General features: G+C 49.9%; 2 protein-coding genes across 8 annotated transcripts in view; one reads left to right on the top strand and one right to left on the bottom strand.

The window, feature by feature from the left end:
* Window positions 1-11,286, top strand: part of SPTAN1 (spectrin alpha, non-erythrocytic 1) — a 40,915-nt gene extending 29,629 nt beyond the window's left edge. For 2 of the 5 annotated variants that reach the window (XM_069986105.1, XM_069986103.1), the window contains 21 exons: window positions 604-618; window positions 1,647-1,778; window positions 1,888-2,025; window positions 2,115-2,219; window positions 5,404-5,612; window positions 5,696-5,816; window positions 5,907-6,028; window positions 6,138-6,270; window positions 6,355-6,453; window positions 6,534-6,693; window positions 6,774-6,850; window positions 6,938-7,147; window positions 7,251-7,547; window positions 7,634-7,746; window positions 7,952-7,969; window positions 9,528-9,582; window positions 9,666-9,862; window positions 10,242-10,295; window positions 10,393-10,539; window positions 10,623-10,770; window positions 10,998-11,286. In XM_069986105.1, the coding sequence (XP_069842206.1) occupies window positions 604-618; window positions 1,647-1,778; window positions 1,888-2,025; window positions 2,115-2,219; window positions 5,404-5,612; window positions 5,696-5,816; window positions 5,907-6,028; window positions 6,138-6,270; window positions 6,355-6,453; window positions 6,534-6,693; window positions 6,774-6,850; window positions 6,938-7,147; window positions 7,251-7,547; window positions 7,634-7,746; window positions 7,952-7,969; window positions 9,528-9,582; window positions 9,666-9,862; window positions 10,242-10,295; window positions 10,393-10,539; window positions 10,623-10,770; window positions 10,998-11,123 (2,676 nt within the window). In that variant the 3' untranslated portion in view covers window positions 11,124-11,286. Of the gene's footprint in view, window positions 1-603; window positions 619-1,646; window positions 1,779-1,887; window positions 2,026-2,114; window positions 2,220-5,403; window positions 5,613-5,695; window positions 5,817-5,906; window positions 6,029-6,137; window positions 6,271-6,354; window positions 6,454-6,533; window positions 6,694-6,773; window positions 6,851-6,937; window positions 7,148-7,250; window positions 7,548-7,633; window positions 7,747-7,951; window positions 7,970-8,392; window positions 8,456-9,527; window positions 9,583-9,665; window positions 9,863-10,241; window positions 10,296-10,392; window positions 10,540-10,622; window positions 10,771-10,997 lie in introns of all 5 variants that reach the window. The other 3 variants (XM_069986106.1, XM_069986104.1, XM_069986107.1) reach the window with 2 other exon arrangements.
* Window positions 11,287-19,321: 8,035 nt separating this feature from the next.
* DYNC2I2 (dynein 2 intermediate chain 2) overlaps window positions 19,322-19,857 on the bottom strand; it is a 56,372-nt gene continuing 55,836 nt past the window's right edge. For all 3 annotated transcript variants that reach the window (XM_069943079.1, XM_069943080.1, XM_069943081.1), the window contains exon 9: window positions 19,322-19,626. In XM_069943079.1, the coding sequence (XP_069799180.1) occupies window positions 19,388-19,626 (239 nt within the window). In that variant the 3' untranslated portion in view covers window positions 19,322-19,387. The remainder of the gene's footprint in view (window positions 19,627-19,857) is intronic.

The following is a 19,857-nucleotide window of genomic DNA, read 5'->3' as shown; positions in this document are numbered from 1 at the left end:
ACAGATATATATCGAATGTGAAGCATCTAAGCTTGTGGATGTTGCAGAGAACAGCACATAGAGTAAGGAGGCGACAATATCACTTTACCAGGATCCTGAAAACACAGCCCAGTCTGCAGAGGAGCCTGAAAACACTTATATAAAGTTTTGTATGTGTGCATATACAAAACTGTCAGTCACTGAATAGGACCGCCCACTTGCCTCCATAGCCCCTAATGAGCAGATATGAATAAATGACAAGCTATACTGGTACTTTTCCCCCACAAAACTATATATCAGTCTGCTCTATAACATAAACTTTTTAAAAGGCTTGTCTAATCTCTGTAGCTGAAGCTGGCTTAGAGATCAGCTGATCAGGGAGTCCAGCATTCACCTGTAATGATCACGGGAAAACACGGCTGGCCATACTTTGGCTCTGTTTGGCCATTCCAAAGTAATACACAGAGCGACAAAATGCCTTATGAGATCATATATCCATATATCAGTATATAGATCAGGGTTATCAAGAGAAAAAACTGTAATAAACCAAAAGTTGCCATTATTGTCGTAGCTTCATTTATTCTTCATGTACTCAATGCCTTCTTTTTTTAATCTGTTTTATAGCTTTCCAAATTGCTGGTAAGTGGTCAGGAAGCGTTTTCTCCTTCTGTCTTGTGTCTAGCCTCCTGTATGTTATAACATATATACATTCTCCATCCTCTAAACCACCTGGCTGTGTTGGTTTTGTTCTAGTCATTAGGTATCCTTGTGGCTGGTACTACCATGGGGTCCTGGGGCTCACACTCTGCATGATGCCTGATCGAGGGCAGCAATGCTCCTCCTCCACATTTATTATGTGGGTAATGGGGGTCAATACTAGTAGGAGGATGGAATATTGTCCTTAGCCTATTAGTAGATGACCCTCATGGTACTGGGAGGAGGCACTCGGATAGTTGGTAGCATATCTGTTCTTTAGGCCATTGATTGGTCATTGGTAAATGCAGCCCAATGGCTATAAGCTAAATTAATACAGAACTTGTCAATGACTTTTGAACAGGTGATGTCACATTGAGGTATGACATCATATTTCTAGGCCAAAAAATGGCAACCAATAGGCTGTCTATGAAACAGACAAACCTTTTGCACTAAGGAAAACCAGTCTATTCTAAGAAGTTGTCAAAGTTGCAGGAGGAGTCACTTAGGATGGAGTCTATAGTGGTCGCCTCCATCTACTGTTCAGAGGATATGAGGAAAATTGATGCAAGAAATCTATATCTGTCTGGTATATATTGGTGACCAGTATAACATTTCAATCCTTGAACTTCATACTGGTCCGTGTGCCCTGGACCTCATGCAGAACGTGTTCAGTCCCAGTCTGGTTTTCTGTGGAATGTTCCATTATTTTCTTTTGTAGATAGTAACGTTTTGTGTCTTCATTACATCTCTTGGGCTTTGTGGGCTTCCATGTTTCCCTGGTTCACACACATGTCATAAAATACCCAGTTGCCCTCTAAGGGTTTATAAAAACTTACTAGTGGCTGTTCGTATTACTTCTACCTGGTTGTGGGATCAGGGAAACACGTTGTACAAGGATTGGGTCTGATGGATTAACAAGCCGTAGTCTAGTTTGGATGTCCGGATGTGACCGGTTGTCTTCTGTCCGACAGAGCAAACACCAGAAACACCAAGCCTTCGAGGCAGAGCTTCATGCCAATGCAGACCGTATTCGAGGCGTCATCGATATGGGCAACTCCCTCATTGACCGTGGAGCTTGCGCTGGCAGTGAAGATGCCGTGAAGGTGAGCTGCAATAAACTTATAAATTTTGAAAAGTCTGTGTTGAGCCAAAGGCTTGTCCGAAATGAACGAAGAACTTGCACCCTCATGCCAACGCTCTGTGATATTTCAGGCCCGTTTGGCAGCCCTGGCAGATCAATGGCAATTCTTGGTTCACAAGTCTGCAGAGAAGAGCCAGAAGCTGAAGGAGGCCAACAAACAGCAGAACTTTAACACCGGTATCAAGGACTTTGACTTCTGGCTGTCGGAGGTGAGCAGGATAAATCCTCTATAACCGATATATAGTTTATGGGTGAATATACAGAGTGCTACCAATTTCATTGGTCTCATTGTCACCAGGTGGAGGCCTTGCTTGCTTCTGAGGATTACGGGAAGGACTTGGCATCTGTCAATAACCTGCTCAAGAAACACCAGCTGCTGGAAGCCGACATCTCTGCACATGAGGTGAGCTTTAATCTGAACCTTTAATACACAGAAGTAGGGCTGGCGATTAATCGAATTAATTCGATTAATCGTCCAGAACGTTGAAATCGATTTGATTTTTTGTGAAAATCGTAAATTCGATTTTCACAAAAAATCATTTCGGGCTGCGGTGCCGGGGAGGAGCTGAGGAAGAAGGGTTGCGGTGCGGGCCGGCGGGAGAGCCGTAGAGGGGCGGTGTGGGTGGCCAGGCTGGAGAGGGGCGGTGCAGTGCCGGCGGCCTCCAGCCACTGACAGCGCCGCCGCTGACCTGCCCCCGCCCCCTCCACTGAGTGTCCCGCTCCCCTCCCGGCCAGATATGGAGGTTCCGAGTCTGTGGAGGAGGAGGCCGCAGGGACTACAGTAGGTGGTGATCGCGGCGCTGCTCGTCCTGGAGCTATACAGCGGGATCGGGGGGCTCGGTGCAGACCCCCGTTCCCGCTGTATAGCTCTGTGACCCGCAGCGCCGCAATCACCACTTTCTGTAGTCCCTGCGGCCTCCTCCTCCACAGACCCGGGAGGGACCTCCATATCTGGCCGGGAGGGGAGTGTGTGTGCGGAGGTGAGAGGAGGAGGAGATGTATGTGCCCTCCTGCTCCAATCCCCTCCAGCTGCACCAGTCACCCCCCAGTCCCCTCAGTGTCCCCCCAATCCCCTCATTGTTCCTTCAGTGTCCCCCCCCCGTCCCCTTCAGTGTCCCCCCCCCAGTCCCCTTCAGTGTCCCCCCCCAGTCCCCTTCAGTGTCCCCCCCCAGTCCCCTCCGTGTCCCCCCAATCCCCTCATTGTTCCTTCAGTGTCCCCCCCCCCAGTCCCCTTCAGTGTCCCCCCCCCAGTCCCCTTCAGTGTCCCCCCCCAGTCCCCTTCAGTGTCCCCCCCCAGTCCCCTTCAGTGTCCCCCCCCAGTCCCCTTCAGTGTCCCCCCAGTCCCCTTCAGTGTCCCCCCCCGTCCCCTCATTGTTCCCTCAGTGTCCCCCCCAGTGTCCCCCCCGTCCCCTCATTGTTCCCTCAGTGTCCCCCCGTCCCCTCATTGTTCCCTCAGTGTCCCCCCGTCCCCTCATTGTTCCTTCAGTGTCCCCCCCAGTCCCCTTCAGTGTGTCCCCCCCAGTCCCCTTTAGTGTCCCCCATTGTCCCTCCAGTCCCCTTTAGTGTCCCCCATTGTCCCTCCAGTCCCCTTTAGTGTCACCCCAGTCCCCTTTAGTGTCACCCCAGTCCCCTTTAGTGTCCCCTTTAGTGTCACCCCAGTCCCCTTTAGTGTCCCCTTTAGTGTCACCCCAGTCCCCTTTAGTGTCCCCCATTGTCCCTCCAGTCCCCCAGGGTCACCCCAGTCCCCTTCAGTGTCCCCCCCCAGTCCCCTTCAGTGTCCCCCCCCCAGTCCCCTTCAGTGTCCCCCCCCAGTCCCCTTCAGTGTCCCCCCGTCCCCTCATTGTTCCCTCAGTGTCCCCCCCAGTGTCCCCCCCGTCCCCTCATTGTTCCCTCAGCGTCCCCCCCAGTGTCCCCCCCCGTCCCCTCATTGTTCCCTCGGTGTCCCCCCCAGTCCCCTTCAGTGTGTCCCCCCCAGTCCCCTTCAGTGTGTCCCCCCCCAGTCCCCTTTAGTGTCCCCCATTGTCCCTCCAGTCCCCTTTAGTGTCCCCCATTGTCCCTCCAGTCCCCTTTAGTGTCACCCCAGTCCCCTTTAGTGTCACCCCAGTCCCCTTTAGTGTCACCCCAGTCCCCTTTAGTGTCACCCCAGTCCCCTTTAGTGTCACCCCAGTCCCCTTTAGTGTCACCCCAGTCCCCTTTAGTGTCCCCCATTGTCCCTCCAGTCCCCCAGGGTCACCCCAGTCCCCTTTAGTGGCCCCCAGTCCCCTTTAGTGGCCCCCAGTCCCCTTTAGTGGCCCCCAGTCCCCTTTAGTGGCACCCCAGTCCCCTTTAGTGGCCCCCCAGTCCCCTTTAGTGGCACCCCAGTCCCCTTTAGTGGCACCCCAGTCCCCTTTAGTGGCCCCCCAGTCCCCTTTAGTGTCACCCCAGTCCCCTTTAGTGTCACCCCAGTCCCCTTTAGTGTCACCCCAGTCCCCTTTAGTGTCACCCCAGTCCCCTTTAGTGTCACCCCAGTCCCCTTTAGTGTCACCCCAGTCCCCTTTAGTGTCACCCCAGTCCCCTTTAGTGTCACCCCAGTCCCCTTTAGTGTCACCCCAGTCCCCTTTAGTGTCACCCCAGTCCCCTTTAGTGTCACCCCAGTCCCCTTTAGTGTCACCCCAGTCCCCTTTAGTGTCACCCCAGTCCCCTTTAGTGTCACCCCAGTCCCCTTTAGTGTCACCCCAGTCCCCTTTAGTGTCACCCCAGTCCCCTTTAGTGTCACCCCAGTCCCCTTTAGTGTCACCCCAGTCCCCTTTAGTGTCACCCCAGTCCCCTTTAGTGTCACCCCAGTCCCCTTTAGTGTCACCCCAGTCCCCTTTAGTGTCACCCCAGTCCCCTTTAGTGTCACCCCAGTCCCCTTTAGTGTCACCCCAGTCCCCTTTAGTGTCACCCCAGTCCCCTTTAGTGTCACCCCAGTCCCCTTTAGTGTCACCCCAGTCCCCTTTAGTGTCACCCCAGTCCCCTTTAGTGTCACCCCAGTCCCCTTTAGTGTCACCCCAGTCCCCTTTAGTGTCACCCCAGTCCCCTTTAGTGTCACCCCAGTCCCCTTTAGTGTCACCCCAGTCCCCTTTAGTGTCACCCCAGTCCCCTTTAGTGTCACCCCAGTCCCCTTTAGTGTCACCCCAGTCCCCTTTAGTGTCACCCCAGTCCCCTTTAGTGTCACCCCAGTCCCCTTTAGTGTCACCCCAGTCCCCTTCAGTTTTACCCCAGTCACCCCTCATCTATACCTGTACTACTACACCCCTTATCCTTTATACCTCCACTACTACACCCTACGTAGATGGAGGCACAAACATGATTTCCTATACTATATGGGGCCTCTGTTACACTGGAAATCAATACAGTTGTCTAAAATATTAAAATAGTATCTGATGCTGCAGGGAGAAAATGTTCTGTTTATTTAGCAAAAAAGGAAAAAAATCGAGATTTAAATCGAGAATCGTCAAAAAATTTTAAAAAATCGAGATTTTATTTTTTGCCCATATCGCCCAGCCCTACACAGAAGTTAGTTAAATAAACTACTGGAGGCTCATGGTCCTCGTCATTTTCTCCAGGATCGTCTGAAGGATCTGAACGGACAAGCTGACAGCCTGATGACCAGCAGCGCCTTCGATACCTCCCAAGTAAAAGAAAAACGTGACGCCATCAATGACCGCTTCCAGCGCATCAAAAGCATGGCCACTGCCCGCCGCAGCCGGCTGAACGAATCCCATCGCCTTCATCAGTTCTTCAGGGACCTTGATGATGAAGAGTCCTGGATCAAGTCAGTGACCTAGAAGTTCAGGCACTTGAGAGTCTGTATTTTTTTGTTCATAGATGAAGCAACTTACAACTCTTAATATTTAGGGAAAAGAAGTTGCTGGTTGGTTCTGATGACTATGGCAGAGATCTCACCGGTGTGCAGAACCTGAGGAAGAAACACAAGAGGCTGGAGGCAGAACTCGCTGCTCATGAGCCAGCTATTCAGGTAGTTACTTTGCTCTGTATGAAGAAACCTATGGCAGTTTGGAAGTATGGCAAAAAAAACTAAATATTGAGGTATTTTTGCCTTTTTTAGGGTGTGCTGGACACCGGCAAGAAGCTGTCTGATGACAACACTATTGGAAAAGATGAGATTCAGCAAAGGCTGGCTCAGTTTGTGGAACACTGGAAGGAACTGAAGCAGCAGGCATCAGCCAGGTGAGACATCTGGTTCCCAACCAAGACTCTCTGATCACTTGCATACAGACTGAATACTGCTGTGCACTGTTATCCCACTAACTATAATGTAGTCTGGTTGGGTTTGCAGGGGCCAGAGGCTGGAAGAGTCTCTGGAATATCAGCAGTTTGTTGCCAATGTGGAAGAAGAGGAGGCCTGGATCAATGAGAAGATGACTCTGGTGGCCAGTGAAGACTATGGTGATACTTTGGCCGCCATACAGGTGTGTTGGCCATAATACATAATTTATCTTGAGAACCAAACAATAAGATTGTTTTCACAGCAGGCCATACTTTTTTTGTCACAGGGATTGCTGAAAAAGCATGAGGCATTTGAGACCGACTTCACAGTCCACAAGGACAGAGTTCATGATGTCTGTGCCAACGGTGAAGACCTCATCCAGAAGGTAAGGATGTTGGTGTGGCTAAGGTGTATTCAAGCAGCCATTGGTCAACTTGGTAAACTAATTTTTTCTTTCTTTTTTAGAATAATCACCATGTGGATAACATAACAGCCAAGATGGAAGGCCTTCGTGGAAAGGTGGCAGAGCTGGAGAAGGCGGCTGCTCAACGCAAGGCAAAACTTGATGAGAATTCTGCCTTCCTTCAGTTCAACTGGAAAGCGGATGTGGTGGAGTCATGGATCGGTGAGCTTTACACACAATGTTCAAATGGTGCACCAGTCATAAGAGGATGTATGTTGTAATATCTCCTGTCTGGCCTATAGGTGAGAAGGAGAACAGTCTGAAGACAGATGACTATGGCAGAGACCTGTCCTCTGTGCAGACGCTACTGACTAAGCAGGTAAGCATGGTCTTGGCAGATAGTTCTTGGGTTATTGCGTTGTCGGCTGTTATACTGATCAATACATGTTTGTTTACATACTATCAGGAAACCTTTGATGCCGGTCTCCAAGCATTCCAGCAAGAAGGCATCACTAACATCACTGCACTGAAAGACCAGTTACTTGCAGCCAAGCATGTGCAATCCAGAGCCATTGAGAGTCGCCATGCCTCCCTCATGAAGAGGTGGAACCAACTGCTGGACAACTCTGCTGCTCGAAAGAAGAAGCTTCTGGAGGCTCAGGAGCATTACCGAAAGGCGAGTAGATGTGCCCATATATAAATCTGAAGAAATCTAAGTGAAATGGTTAGATAATCTCTGTTTCACGGCAGCTTTATGATCAGGTCTTTTGCCTTCTTAGGTTGAAGACTTGTTCCTGACATTCGCCAAGAAGGCATCTGCGTTCAACAGCTGGTTTGAGAACGCAGAGGAGGACCTTACTGATCCAGTCCGCTGTAATTCCCTGGAAGAAATCAAGGCGCTGCGCGAGGCACATGATGCATTCCGGAACTCCCTCAGCTCCGCGCAGACAGACTTCAACCAACTGGCCGAACTGGACAGACAGATCAAGGGGTATCGCGTGGCATCCAATCCTTACACTTGGTTCACTATGGAGGCTTTGGAGGAGACTTGGCGCAACCTGCAGAAGATCATAAAGGTAAAAGCACCAAAAGATTGAGAAATCAAGGACAATCCTTTCTAGTTATAGGTCCACTGAGAATCTTATTTTACTGCTTTCTTCAGGAACGTGAATTGGAGCTGCAAAAGGAACAGAGAAGACAGGAAGAGAACGACAAACTGCGCCAGGAATTTGCCCAACATGCCAATGCATTCCACCAATGGATCCAAGAGACCAGGTTACTGCCCTCCCCTCCAAGACCTCTGTCCTGTACAATGAATTTGTGTTCCTCAGCCTGTCCCCATCTCCTGTAGCTCAGTACTCATCTGTAATCTGGGTGGTTTGTATTGTTTTGTAATTCTGTGATGCTTTTTTTTCACTTCTGTGTTTTTTTTCCCCCCCCCGATCTGTCTCCTGCTACCTTCATTTGCCTCTCTTCATAGGACGTACCTACTGGACGGGTTAGTATTGATTTTGTGATGCACTGGTTTTGCTTTGTGCAGTGATTGTGTTGATGGTTTGTGAGTCTGTGTGTGCAAAGGATAATTGGAAGGAATTGCTAAGTATCCTTGGATCTGCCCTGTCGATGAATACAGGTGCATGTATAATAGTTTGCGATACTACAGGACAGTGATCCTCAACCTGTGGCTTTCCAACTATTGCAAAACTACAGTTCTCTGCAGGCTGTTGGGCATGCTGGGAGATGTAGTTTTGCTACAGGTTGAGTATTGTTTGTTGCCAATCCACATCCACTTGTGGGATGCTTTCAGGATTTTTCTGGCGCTTCATTGTCTGGCTGGCCACAAGTTAGGTGGCAGCTGAGGCATTGTTCCATATCCGTGTGTTGTGTGTGGGGAATTCACCATTGGGTCTCTCTTCTTTAGCATAGCCTATCGCAGAGTCATACGTGTGTATCAGTATGAAGTTGGGGATGATCTATCTGGAAGGTTGCGTTTTCCTCTTTATTCTTTTTCCACTGGTTTTCTGTGGCACTCTGATGCTTTTCTATACTAACACTCACTGCCACGGACTGCTGCAATGGAGTGTTCACCCACATGCACTGCTATGGTAGCCGACAACATCTGCCATCTGCAGGGTACAAGCCATGCTTAGTCCTGTATATCCAGTATCTCAGTGTAAATGTCTTGCATCCATCTCCATTACAAGGCACTTGTTTTCAAGGAAATGTCCGTAAACTGGATCCCCAGATTAGTTTATGGTACAGGGTACAGTTTAAGGGTCCATTTACACAGAAAGATTATCTGCCAAAGATTTGAAGCCAAAGCCAGAAACTGACTATAAACAGAGATCAGGTCATAAAGGAAAGCCTGAGATTTCTCCTCTTTTCAAATCCATTCCTGGCTTTGACTTTAAATCTTTCTGTGCAAATAGACCCTTAGACATCACCTTAGAACACTGCTGTCAAACTCATGGCCCTCCATCTGTTGAAAAACTACAATTCCCATCATGCCCAGACAGCCAATGCAAGGCTAAGGCTGTCCAGGTATGACCGCAATTGTCTGGAGGGCTACGACACCACTGGCCCAAGGTCATTATTGGCCTTAAAACTTTCAGTAAGACAAATGAGTGGACATTAAATCCATACTATTTTAGTTTTCCTTCATTAGTCCCTCCACTATATTAGTGATGTGCACAGTCTGCTGTGGTCTCATAACCCCCACATATTGCACTGATTGTTATTCTGAACAGGTACTTGCCCTCCACAAGTGGTATCCTCAGTCTATTCTTCCCAGTTTTTAGCCCCTCCATGAATGCTCACTAACCTGTAGCGTGGCTGACATACAGAGAGGCTTTGGTGGTGGTTGGGCACTTTTGACTCCACACGGGTCACATGTGTAGTGGCAGAGCAGCGATTGGCATGGATCTGGAAGTTTGCCCTGCTGACCTTAACGTTAACATGAAGCGCAATCCATCCGGCCACGAACGTGCCATGTTAACGGTAATGGTCTGTATGAGACCATAAACCACATGCGCTCACTGATCCTTTGTCTCCTGTAGGTCTTGTATGGTTGAGGAGTCTGGAACATTGGAGTCTCAGCTGGAAGCCACTAAGGTAGGTAAAGCTTTTACTGGCCATTGCTTTGTCTCTGGCTCCTTTTTTCCGGTCTGATTTGTCTGCTATTCTGTTTTACCCAGAGGAAGCATCAAGAGATCCGTGCAATGAGAAGTCAGCTGAAGAAGATAGAGGACCTTGGAGCCGCAATGGAGGAAGCTTTGATCCTGGATAACAAGTATACAGAACACAGTACGGTGGGGCTGGCACAGCAATGGGACCAATTGGATCAGCTTGGAATGAGAATGCAACACAACCTGGAACAGCAAATCCAAGCAAGGTGAGAGAATGTCCCTTCGCGATGTATGTGCTGCATTCTGATAGAAGGCAAATAACTGGATCAGAGAATTTACAGCTCAAATTTAGGGGGGGGGGGTTGTCTCTAGATGACCCATGTCCAGATGACCTACTGGAGCATCCTAGATGGGGTTGTCCACTTGGCACCCTCCTCGAGCAGCACCTATAGCTGTCCCACTCATCAGCTGTTCACCAGGAAGTGAGCTGATAACCTATACATACAGTTCTGACAGAGTCTCTTATGACCCCAAGCTGGTCCAAAAATATTGACTAGCCATTGCAGTCTTAATGCCACTTGGGATGAAGTACTTATGAGTGCTCTCTGACTTCTCTCATTTATATTGCTTTTCTCTCTTCCTTAGAAACACAACGGGAGTAACAGAAGAAGCCCTCAAAGAGTTCAGCATGATGTTCAAGTGAGTAACTCCACATCACTGTCTATGGAATCGGCCAGTTTCTATCGTCTTTTATCTTCTATCATTTGCTACATGAAATCTGCTTCCCATTATCCAGACACTTCGACAAGGATAAATCTGGCCGTCTCAACCACCAAGAGTTCAAGTCTTGCTTGAGATCCCTGGGCTACGACCTTCCAATGGTGGAAGAAGGAGAACCTGATCCAGAGTTTGAGAACATATTAGACATTGTAGATCCCAACAGGTAAGTGCCCTGATCATTGTAAGTGGTAAATGATGACTCTGGTATGGATCCCTAGTCATGGCCAATGTTGTCTTCTCTTTCAGAGACGGACATGTGTCCTTACAGGAGTACATGGCCTTCATGATTAGCAGGGAAACAGAGAACGTCAAGTCCAGTGAGGAAATTGAAAGTGCATTCCGGGCGCTCAGCACAGAGCAGAAACCATACGTCACAAAGGAGGAGCTGTATCAGGTGAGGACGCTAGCTGCCTTTATTATTAAGTATAGGCCTTTTTCGTCAGAAGTGACTTTTGCAACGCTACTACGCTTATACACAGTCTTGGTTCTAAAGAAGGGCTGGGCTGTGGTCTGATCAACATACCCAGATATGGCACAATATACAAACATCTGACTGCAATACAACTGCCATGTCATGACTATGTGCAACAAGCCTTTAATCTCCGTCTTATTCCTTTTCAGAACCTTACACGTGAACAGGCAGATTACTGCATCTCACACATGAAACCATACATGGACAGTAAGGGTCGGGAGCTGCCCTCTGCGTACGACTATGTGGAATTCACACGCTCGCTATTCGTGAACTGACATAGCAGAATTAAAGCCCTTGCTTGTGCCTGCTGACTTTGGCTGTGCATGTCCTCTCGCTCCGATCCTGTGTCCTCACTGTCTCGTCAATGTTTTAGCTTTGGATTTAGCCACCTGAAGAAGCAATATAAGCAGTGTGCTTTAATAAACGCTAGTAGTTCAAGGTGTTGTGTCTTTACTCATGGGGTTTGGTTTATTGCTTCCAGCAGGGGTGGGCACGCAGCACAGGGAAACAAAAACTAAATGTTACCTGCAGTTTTGCTCAGGATAAATCCACAGCAGATAACAATATATGCCTCAAATGTAAAGGCCACAGCACATGTTTCTGTTTTGGATTTTTTCTATTATTTCTTTATACAGAGCGAAAACTGTGTGCATCTGAATCTTCCATGTGTAATTTACCAGTTATACATTAAAGTGGATCTGTCAGATGTAATGCATGTGCCAACTGCTGACGCTGCTAGATAGCTGATAGATCAAGGAGACTCTTGGTACCTTTCATGAATCCATCTTTGCTTACATGGAAAAATGCTTTTATTCTCCAGTGAAAAAGTGTCAGAAGCTCCTGTCTCCTCACTCCCTCTCCCATCCCTTACTCTGTTTGGAGCTCAGCCTGCAGCTGACTGTCAATCAAGTAGGGTCAGAGATGGGAGTGGAGGGAGTGTTGCGGCTCTCTGTATTCAGGGGCTTGGAAACACCTCTCTGACACTTTTTTTTTTTTCTCATTCAAGTATTTATTAAAGTTTTTTTTTTTTTTTTTTTCATAACAGGAAATACAAACAGTAGAGTAAAAAGCACAGTCAGAACACACAATTCCAAAATAAGAATTACAGGTACATCGGGTACATAATGAGTATGCGATTAGAGAAGTGAAAACGTATGAAAGTGCAGACAACTGCAACGGCAAGTGATAGTGACCAATGCGATAAGCCATTAGGCAACTAGTAAACAGACTAAGTGCTTATCGGTAACCAATCAGAAACCAGTATTCGGTCAGATAAAGAACAAAGATAATTCAATTAACCAACTTAGACAGACAAGAGAGAAAGACATGGGGGAAGACAGGGAGAGGGGAGAAGGGGAAAACCAATGAAAGTGCTAAGAGAGTAATTACTCACGTGCAATCCATACCCGGGTGGTGGCTGATGAGCGGGTATAAGGAGCCCGGACGCCCCGGAGCCAGGTCGCCCACGGGTGGAGCTCTCTAGGAGGGGGGGTGGGGGGGGGGAGAGGGGAAGGAGAGGAGCGGGCCACTGGTCATGGTTGTGCTAGGCCAACTGTCTGGTAGCGGGGCGAGGCTACGAAGTCCATCCAGGCATACCAGGTGGAGGTGTAAGTTGAGATCGCCTTCGGTGTGAGCGAAAGGAGGTCCTCCATATGTTGAGTATGGGTGATCTCCTTAAACCACTCTTCCAGAGACGGGACGTCTGCAGAACGCCAGTGTCTTGGGATTACGGTTTTTGCTGCTTGTAGCAAGTGGCGAGCGAGGGAGCGTTTGTATTTCTGTTGAGCCATGGGAAACATAAACAGCAGAACGGACTCCGGGGTGTTGGGGATGACAACACCCGTGATCTCGGAAATAAGGGATAAAACCGCCCTCCAAAATGTTTGGAGGTTAGGGCACCCCCACCATATATGTACCATGGTCCCCCGTGCACCGCTGCATCTCCAACACACATCCGGAATCGAGGGAAACCAGCTATGCAAGAGCACAGGGACCCTATACCATCTGGACAAGATTTTATAGCATGTCTCCTGCGCTTTTGTTGCAATAGACGTTTTGTGTGTGAGGAAGAAGCAGCGGGACCATTGATCCACGGAAAATTGCTTTCCAATCTCAGTTTCCCATTTCCCACAGAAAGGGGGGAGCTCCTCAGATCTAGCAGAGAGTAGTATCCCATATATAGTGGAGATGGCGTGTGCCGGAGGAGAGGATGCCTGACATAGACGTTCGAAGTCTGTTAGGGGACGGGAGAGATGTTTGCCCCTAGTGACAATAGAGTGGAAGTGGGCTAATTGCATATAAGCAAACGGTGCTCTCGCAACAGGGGTATCAGCGGGGAGGATGGCAGCTAGGGGTTTAAGGGCGCCCTTATCTAATACCTGGACAAATCTCAAAGGGTGACGCTTGGAGAATCCCAGGAAGAGATCAGAGGAGGCTCCCGGGGGAAACTCCGGGTGATCTGTAATCGGCAGTAAAGGGCCCAGGGGGTCAATTAGGGAAGAAGTGGACCTACCCGTCCGGAGGGACGCAAGCGTGTGACGGGTGGCGAAGGACATAGCGTCGGTATCAGAAAGCGTGGGGGACCACGTCCATGGCAGCGTGGCTAAGGATTTGGAGGCAAGCGCTTGGGCCAAGCGGACCCACAGTTTTGAGCTTTCATTGTGAATCATGTCTAGAATTCTGGCATGTACACACGCCAGATAATATAAACGGCAGTCCGGGAGGCCCGCCCCCCCTCCAAGTTTGGGTCTTGCAAGAGTCAGCCTACTGAGGCGAGGGTGTCGAGAGGCCCAGACAAAAGCCCCAAAACATCGTTGAATTTGGTGGAAAAATGAGGAAGGGATAGATATCGGGATGGTTTGTTGTAGGTATAAGAGGCGGGGCAGTAGATTCATTTTAATTATGCTGACTCTGCCAAACCAGGAGAATTCAGGGCGATCCCAGTGTTCCAAATCTTTACGAAACTGAGAAAGAAGAGGGCTGAAGTTAGCTGAGAAAAGGGAAGAGAGGTCGGGGGGGAGTTTAATACCCAGGTATGTGATTCCCGCTGTAGGCCAAAGGAAAGGGAAGGATGTTTGCAGAGATAAAGCTAGTGAAGGGGCTAAAGAGACATTGAGGGCTTCCGATTTGGCTAGGTTCAATTTAAAGTTGGACCATGCGCCAAAATCCGACCATCGGGCCATCAAAGAGGGTAGGGAGACGAGGGGGTCGGTGACGTAGACCAGGAGATCATCAGCGAAAGCCGAGCATTTATACTCCATATTACCCACAGTGACACCGTGGATGTTCGGGTCCGCTCGGATGGAGGCCAGCAGGTATTCCATCACCAGGGCGTAGAGAAGAGGAGACAGGGGGCATCCCTGGCGGGTGCCATTGTGTATAGTGAATGGGTCTGACAGCAGTCCATTGACTTTTAATTGGGCCGTCGGAGTATGGTAAAGGGCCATTATTTTAGAGGAAAACACTTCGCCCAAGCCAACATCACGGAGGGTTTGTGCCAGGGAGGGCCAGGAAATTCTATCAAAGGCCTTTTCGGCATCTAAGGATAAAACCATTAGAGGGATCTTTTGTGAGCGAGCATAATGCACAATGTCTATGGTTTTGATGGTATTATCCCTGGCTTCCCTCCCCGGCACAAACCCGACCTGGTCCGGGTGAATTAAGGATGGTAATAGGGTGTTGAGGCGATTGGCCAGGACTTTAGAGTAGATTTTAAGGTCGACGTTTAGGAGGGAAATAGGACGGTAACTACTGCATAGCTGGGGGTCCTTGCCAGGCTTGGGGATAACTACAATGTGGGCCAATGTGGAGTGCGTGGGAAAGGGAGTGTCCGGAGATATAGAGTTAAATGCTGGTAGAAGAAGCGGGGCTAGGTGGGACTGAAAATCCTTGTAAAATGCGGCCGTGAAGCCGTCTGGGCCCGGGCTCTTGGCACCCGGTAAGTCTTGGATAACCGCGGCCAGTTCAATTTCGGAGAATGGTTCTTCTAGCGAAGCAATGGTTTCCGCCGCGAGGGTAGGAAACGGTGAGATAGGGGGAGAGAAGGAAGATGGCGGTGGGAGGTGATATAATTGCGAATAGTACGAGCGAAATTGATCTACTATGTCACGAGTGGTGCGAGCAATGGAGCTAGTTCCAGTTTTAATGGAGGGAATGTGGGAATGGGCCATACGCGCTCTCAGTGACCTGGCTAACATCCGGCCACTCTTGTTGCCATATTCATAGAAACGACTTCTACACACCTGAAGTGCCCTCCCCCATGAGATCTCAAGCAGGCGCTTGACTTCAAGCCTAGCCGCCTGCAGTTCCCTAAGAATTGGCACAGAGAGTGCCCGTTTGTGAGCCAGTTCAAGCCGAGAAACCGTCTGGAGCGCTCGGGATAGTTTGAGCGCTTTATCCTTTTTCAGCTGCGCCCCTTTTTTTATGAGCACTCCACGGAGGACACATTTAAGTGCCTCCCACTTAATGTAAGGGGCAGTGCGGTCCTCAGCGTGGTCTTGGAGGAAATCCGATATAGACTTCTTAAGGTCTGAGACACAAGCTACATCAGTGAGCAGCGATTCGTTTAACCTCCAAGACCAGGCCGATCTGGTCAGGTTGGGTAGTTGCAGGGAACAAAGAACCGGGGCGTGGTCCGACCAGAGGATGTTGCCTATTGTAGAGGAGGTCAACCAGGACAGGGCGCTGTGTTGGACCAGGACATAGTCCAGGCGGCTGTACGTGTCATGCGGGGCTGAGTAGAAACTGTAGTCACGATCCGTGGGGTGCAAAGTCCGCCACGCATCGCACAACTGGAGCTGAAGAAACGCTTTTTTGACCCTCTTAATAGAGGAGTAGGAGAGTCCGGACCGGCTTGTAGAGTTATCCAAGGTAGGGTCCAAGGTCATGTTCAGATCCCCGCATAACACAACAGTCCCCCGAATCAAGGGCAGTGCCAGATCGACCAGCTCCACCAAAAAGCTTGTCTGGCCTTGGTTAGGGGCGTATGCATTTATGAGGGTAAACTCGTGCCCAGCTATGGAAAGGGAGAGTATTATATATCGTGCGTCCGGGTCAATGGTAGCCTGTATGACCGAGCAAGCAAGCGATCGATGTATGGCGATGGCCACGCCTTTGGACCGCGACTCTGGGTTATTGGCAAAGTGCCATTGTGTGTAGTGCTTATGTTTGATGTTCGGGGCATGGCCAGACTTAAAATGGGTTTCTTGGAAGCACGCTATATGTACATTTTTTTTGTGCAAGTGATGCAGTATTTGGGCGCGCTTCTCTGGGGTGTTTAATCCCTTAGCATTAAAGGAGGCTATATGTAGTTCTGCCATTACTTACAAATCGGGGGGGGGGGGGGGGGGGGGTGCTCCGAGGTGTCCGGGACGGTCAGTGCGTGCTCCCACCACGGTCGTATGGACTGCCCTAGAGAGATAAAAGGAAATAAGTTGTTGAGAGAGAGCTACAAGATGACACAAAAGGAGAAGGTAGGAGGGGAGGGAAAAGAGGAGTAACAAAGGTAAAATAAGACACGGTATGAGCAGTAGGAAAGCAACCGCTGCGTCAACTAGAGGAAACTAAACAACAGAGACAGTACGTCTGGGTCAGGCCCAGGGCTGTCTCCCTCCTATTTGGGGAAAAAGAGGTAGGTAGGTAGGTGAGTACAAAGAATAGATTGAGGACCGGTCCTAGGTCCTGTGAAAGAAAGCTAGTGTAGGCACAGAAGGCAGGCAAACTTAACAAAAATATGGAGAATATAGATTTAAGTAAAACGGGTAGTCATGGAAGAGCTAGAAGAAGAAACATTAGGGGGAAAACAGCGAGGAAGACGCACAGAGGCATATGAACAGATACGGGGGGTTGCCCCATGCCTATAAGTCAAGTGAACCAGTTAGATAAACAAAACAGGTGAATGCAAAGTGGGAGCTCAGGTGTGAGAGGCAGGGAGATGAGCTCCTTCTTCTTCCACCACACGGTCGGGCGACCTGACGGGTCTGCGCCTAGGGTTTCTCGGGGGTAGGCCTCCCGGAGGGTCCTTGCGGGGGCCCGACAGTTGTCGTAGCGGTGGTCGCTTCAGGGGGGCCGAGGAGAGTGTCGGCCATTCCGGCAAAGTCACATCGGGCAAGTCTAGTTCCTGTAGAAAGTCAGGTAGGTCCTCTGGGGAACGTAGAGTGATTGACCTGTTTCCCCTGCGGACTGATAAGGCAAATGGGAAACCCCATCGGTAGGGGATGTTCCTGTCCTGGAGTGTAGATAGGAGCGGTTTCAGGGCAGCTCTTTGCGCCAATGTGTGGCGGGATAGGTCAGAGAACAAGAAAATTTGGCTGTCCTTGTAGAAAAGCTTGCGTCTTCTCCTGGCATTTTGCATTATCTCCTCTTTGGTGGAGAAAAAATGGACCCGGCATATGACGTCTCGTGGGCGTTGGTCATCGGAGTTAACGGGTCTCAATGCCCTGTGCGCCCGGTCAAGCTCAATGTGATTGTCTGGGGGGCGATCCAAGAGATCATTGAAAATTAGTGTCAGAACACCAAACAAGTCCCCTGGGAGTATAGTCTCCGGGAGGCCTCTGATGCGGAGGTTGTTCCTCCGATTCCTGTTCTCGACGTCGTCGATATGCTGCTGTAGAGTAAAGAGCTGATCCGAGTGTTGTCGGACTTGGGCTTGCAACACCTGGACACTGGAAGAAGTAGAGTCGGCAGAGGCCTCCAAGGAAGTCACCTTAGTAGAAAGAGAAGACAAATCCTTCCGGAATTGAGCGAACTCTTGTCTGCACTCCGCTACTATCTGCTTAGTCAAGGTGGTAAAGTCCTCTTTCGTAGGTAGGGATGAGACTAGGGAGCGCAAGTCTGCCATGGTCACATATTTGTCGGCGTTCGCCGCCTGCTGCGGCGTTGTCAGCAGCTGAGGGGCTTGCAGCATAGGAAGGGAGCGAGTGCCAGAGGGCGTCAGAGGAGAGGTGCAGGATCGCAGGATTGCTGGCGTTGCATCCAGACTATTAGGAAGTCTGTCCGGAATTGGGGAGCTAATGGCAGCATCCTGGATGTATTGAGGGCACAGTGACATGGCAGAGGGCAGGATAGTCCCGTTGAAGACTGTAGTCAAGTGCGGCGGGGAGGTGTTCCACGAGGAGCCAGTGGACCAGGAGGGGGAAACCGCACTGCTCATCTGCTGCACAGGGTGATATATGGCCGCAGGCGGAGGAGCAGACCAGGAGGCACATGGTGGGGAATGGCAGGGGCTGGGGGACACTCCATGGCAGGGAGGAGATGTGGACACAGTCTGCGGTACCAGCATTGTCCCTGAAGCGGTACCCCCATCTCCTGCAGGGAGATCCATTAGGGAGAGGGTGGACTGGGGGGCCGCTGTAACAGCAGGGGAGCTCCCTGTAATGTGCTGGGAGTCCAGGGCGGCTTGCAAAATGGCTGCCTCCAGGGGTGGGGAAATGAGTCCAGGGTGAAGGGCCTGGGTATGCAGCGGCGTGGCAGCTGTAGGCTGCGCCAGGCTGACCGGCAGGAGCGGGGGATTTGTGGGGCCCTTGGATGTTGGCAGGGGCATGGGGGATCCCACCTGTGGCGAGTGCCGCCGGGCAATGTCGCCTGCGTCCCCGGCGCGGCGGCCATCTTGGGAGCCATGAGGAGAGGCCGTGTCGGCGGCGCCATCTTGTCTGGTGGCGGGCTGGAAGACCGGAGCTTGCGGGGAGAGAGAGCGGGACCCCCACACATCCCCGGAGAGCGTTGTCGGCAGCGGGGAGTCAGGCAGCAGTCCCGGAGGTGAGCGGAACTCCGGAGGGAGGGCAGCCAGGGATGCAGCAGCTGCAGCAGAGACTGTGGCGGCGGGTGCCGGCATCTCCTGAGAGGTGGACGGGGGTCTGGAGCGGGTAAAATACGCCTCAATGTCCGCCTGAGGTGATGAGGGCTGAGTGAGGGGCTTCTTTCTTGTCTTCCTGGTCGTTTTCCCCATGTGTGAGGCCTGCAATCGGTGCCGGGAGTACCGTCGGACCGGAGCTCAGGGAAGCAGCGTCCTCACACCACCATAGCTAGCCACGCCCCCCTCTCTGACACTTTTCAGTGCCGAATAAAAGCATTTTCTATATTCTGGAAGCACAGACAGATATATGAAAGGTAGCATATGTCTCCTTGACCTAAAGTATCCAACAATGTCAGCAATTTGTTACATGAATTGCATCTACCATTCACTTTAAAGAAGGCATCTAGGGTTTAAAAAAAAAAAAAAAAAAAAACATGGCTGCATTCTTCTTAAAACAGCACCCCACCTGGCAAGAGATTGTTTGTGGTATTACAGTTCAGCACATTCACTTACTGATCTATACCACACCCATTCCATGAGAAAGTCAGAGAATCCTTAAAACTCCTTTAAACACTCTTGAGTGTATGAATTCATATACAAATGCAATATCATATACAAATGCAATACAAGTATTATATAAGAGGTAGATAAGTTTCTAATGGAACAAGTATGAATGCCAAGTCCCATGCATAAGAATTTTATTTACATTCTTTTATATTTACAAATGGTATATGGAATAGATCGGTCTCAGTCAGTGACTGCCCCGGCCAGCTCATCTAGTAAGTTCATCTCTCGGGCTCCTTGCTCTGTGTAGTCAGAACTCAGCTGCCAAATCTTCACCACACCAGTACTGTCTCCAGCAGCCAGGAGTTGTGTCTGCACTCGGTTGAACTCCAGGCAGTAAACAGGCTTCTCATTGGACGTCTGCTTTATGCTCAGTGACGGCCTCTGGGAGCTTTTTCCAAAGTCAAAGAGCAGAAGTTCTCCTTCAGTGGAACAGTGTAATGTTAATATAGTCTCACCTGTAATGAAGCTTCCCATATACATCAATGACCTGCACATATGACATAGGATACAGTCAATGCACCGGAACGGTGCCAAGGAGAAAGGTAAGAGACATACCTTCCTCCTCTGTCTCTCCTGTACAATAGGGAAATTAGATTGGTCTAACCTGCTGATATAGTTCCCCTTTAAGGGCCCTATTCCACAGTAACGAT

The sequence above is a fragment of the Dendropsophus ebraccatus genome, chromosome 10, assembly GCF_027789765.1.
Source record: "Dendropsophus ebraccatus isolate aDenEbr1 chromosome 10, aDenEbr1.pat, whole genome shotgun sequence".
In the NCBI taxonomy this organism is placed as follows: domain Eukaryota; kingdom Metazoa; phylum Chordata; class Amphibia; order Anura; family Hylidae; genus Dendropsophus; species Dendropsophus ebraccatus.
The sequence above is the reverse complement of the archived record's forward strand: the minus strand, read 5'-3'. Positions and strand labels throughout refer to the sequence as shown.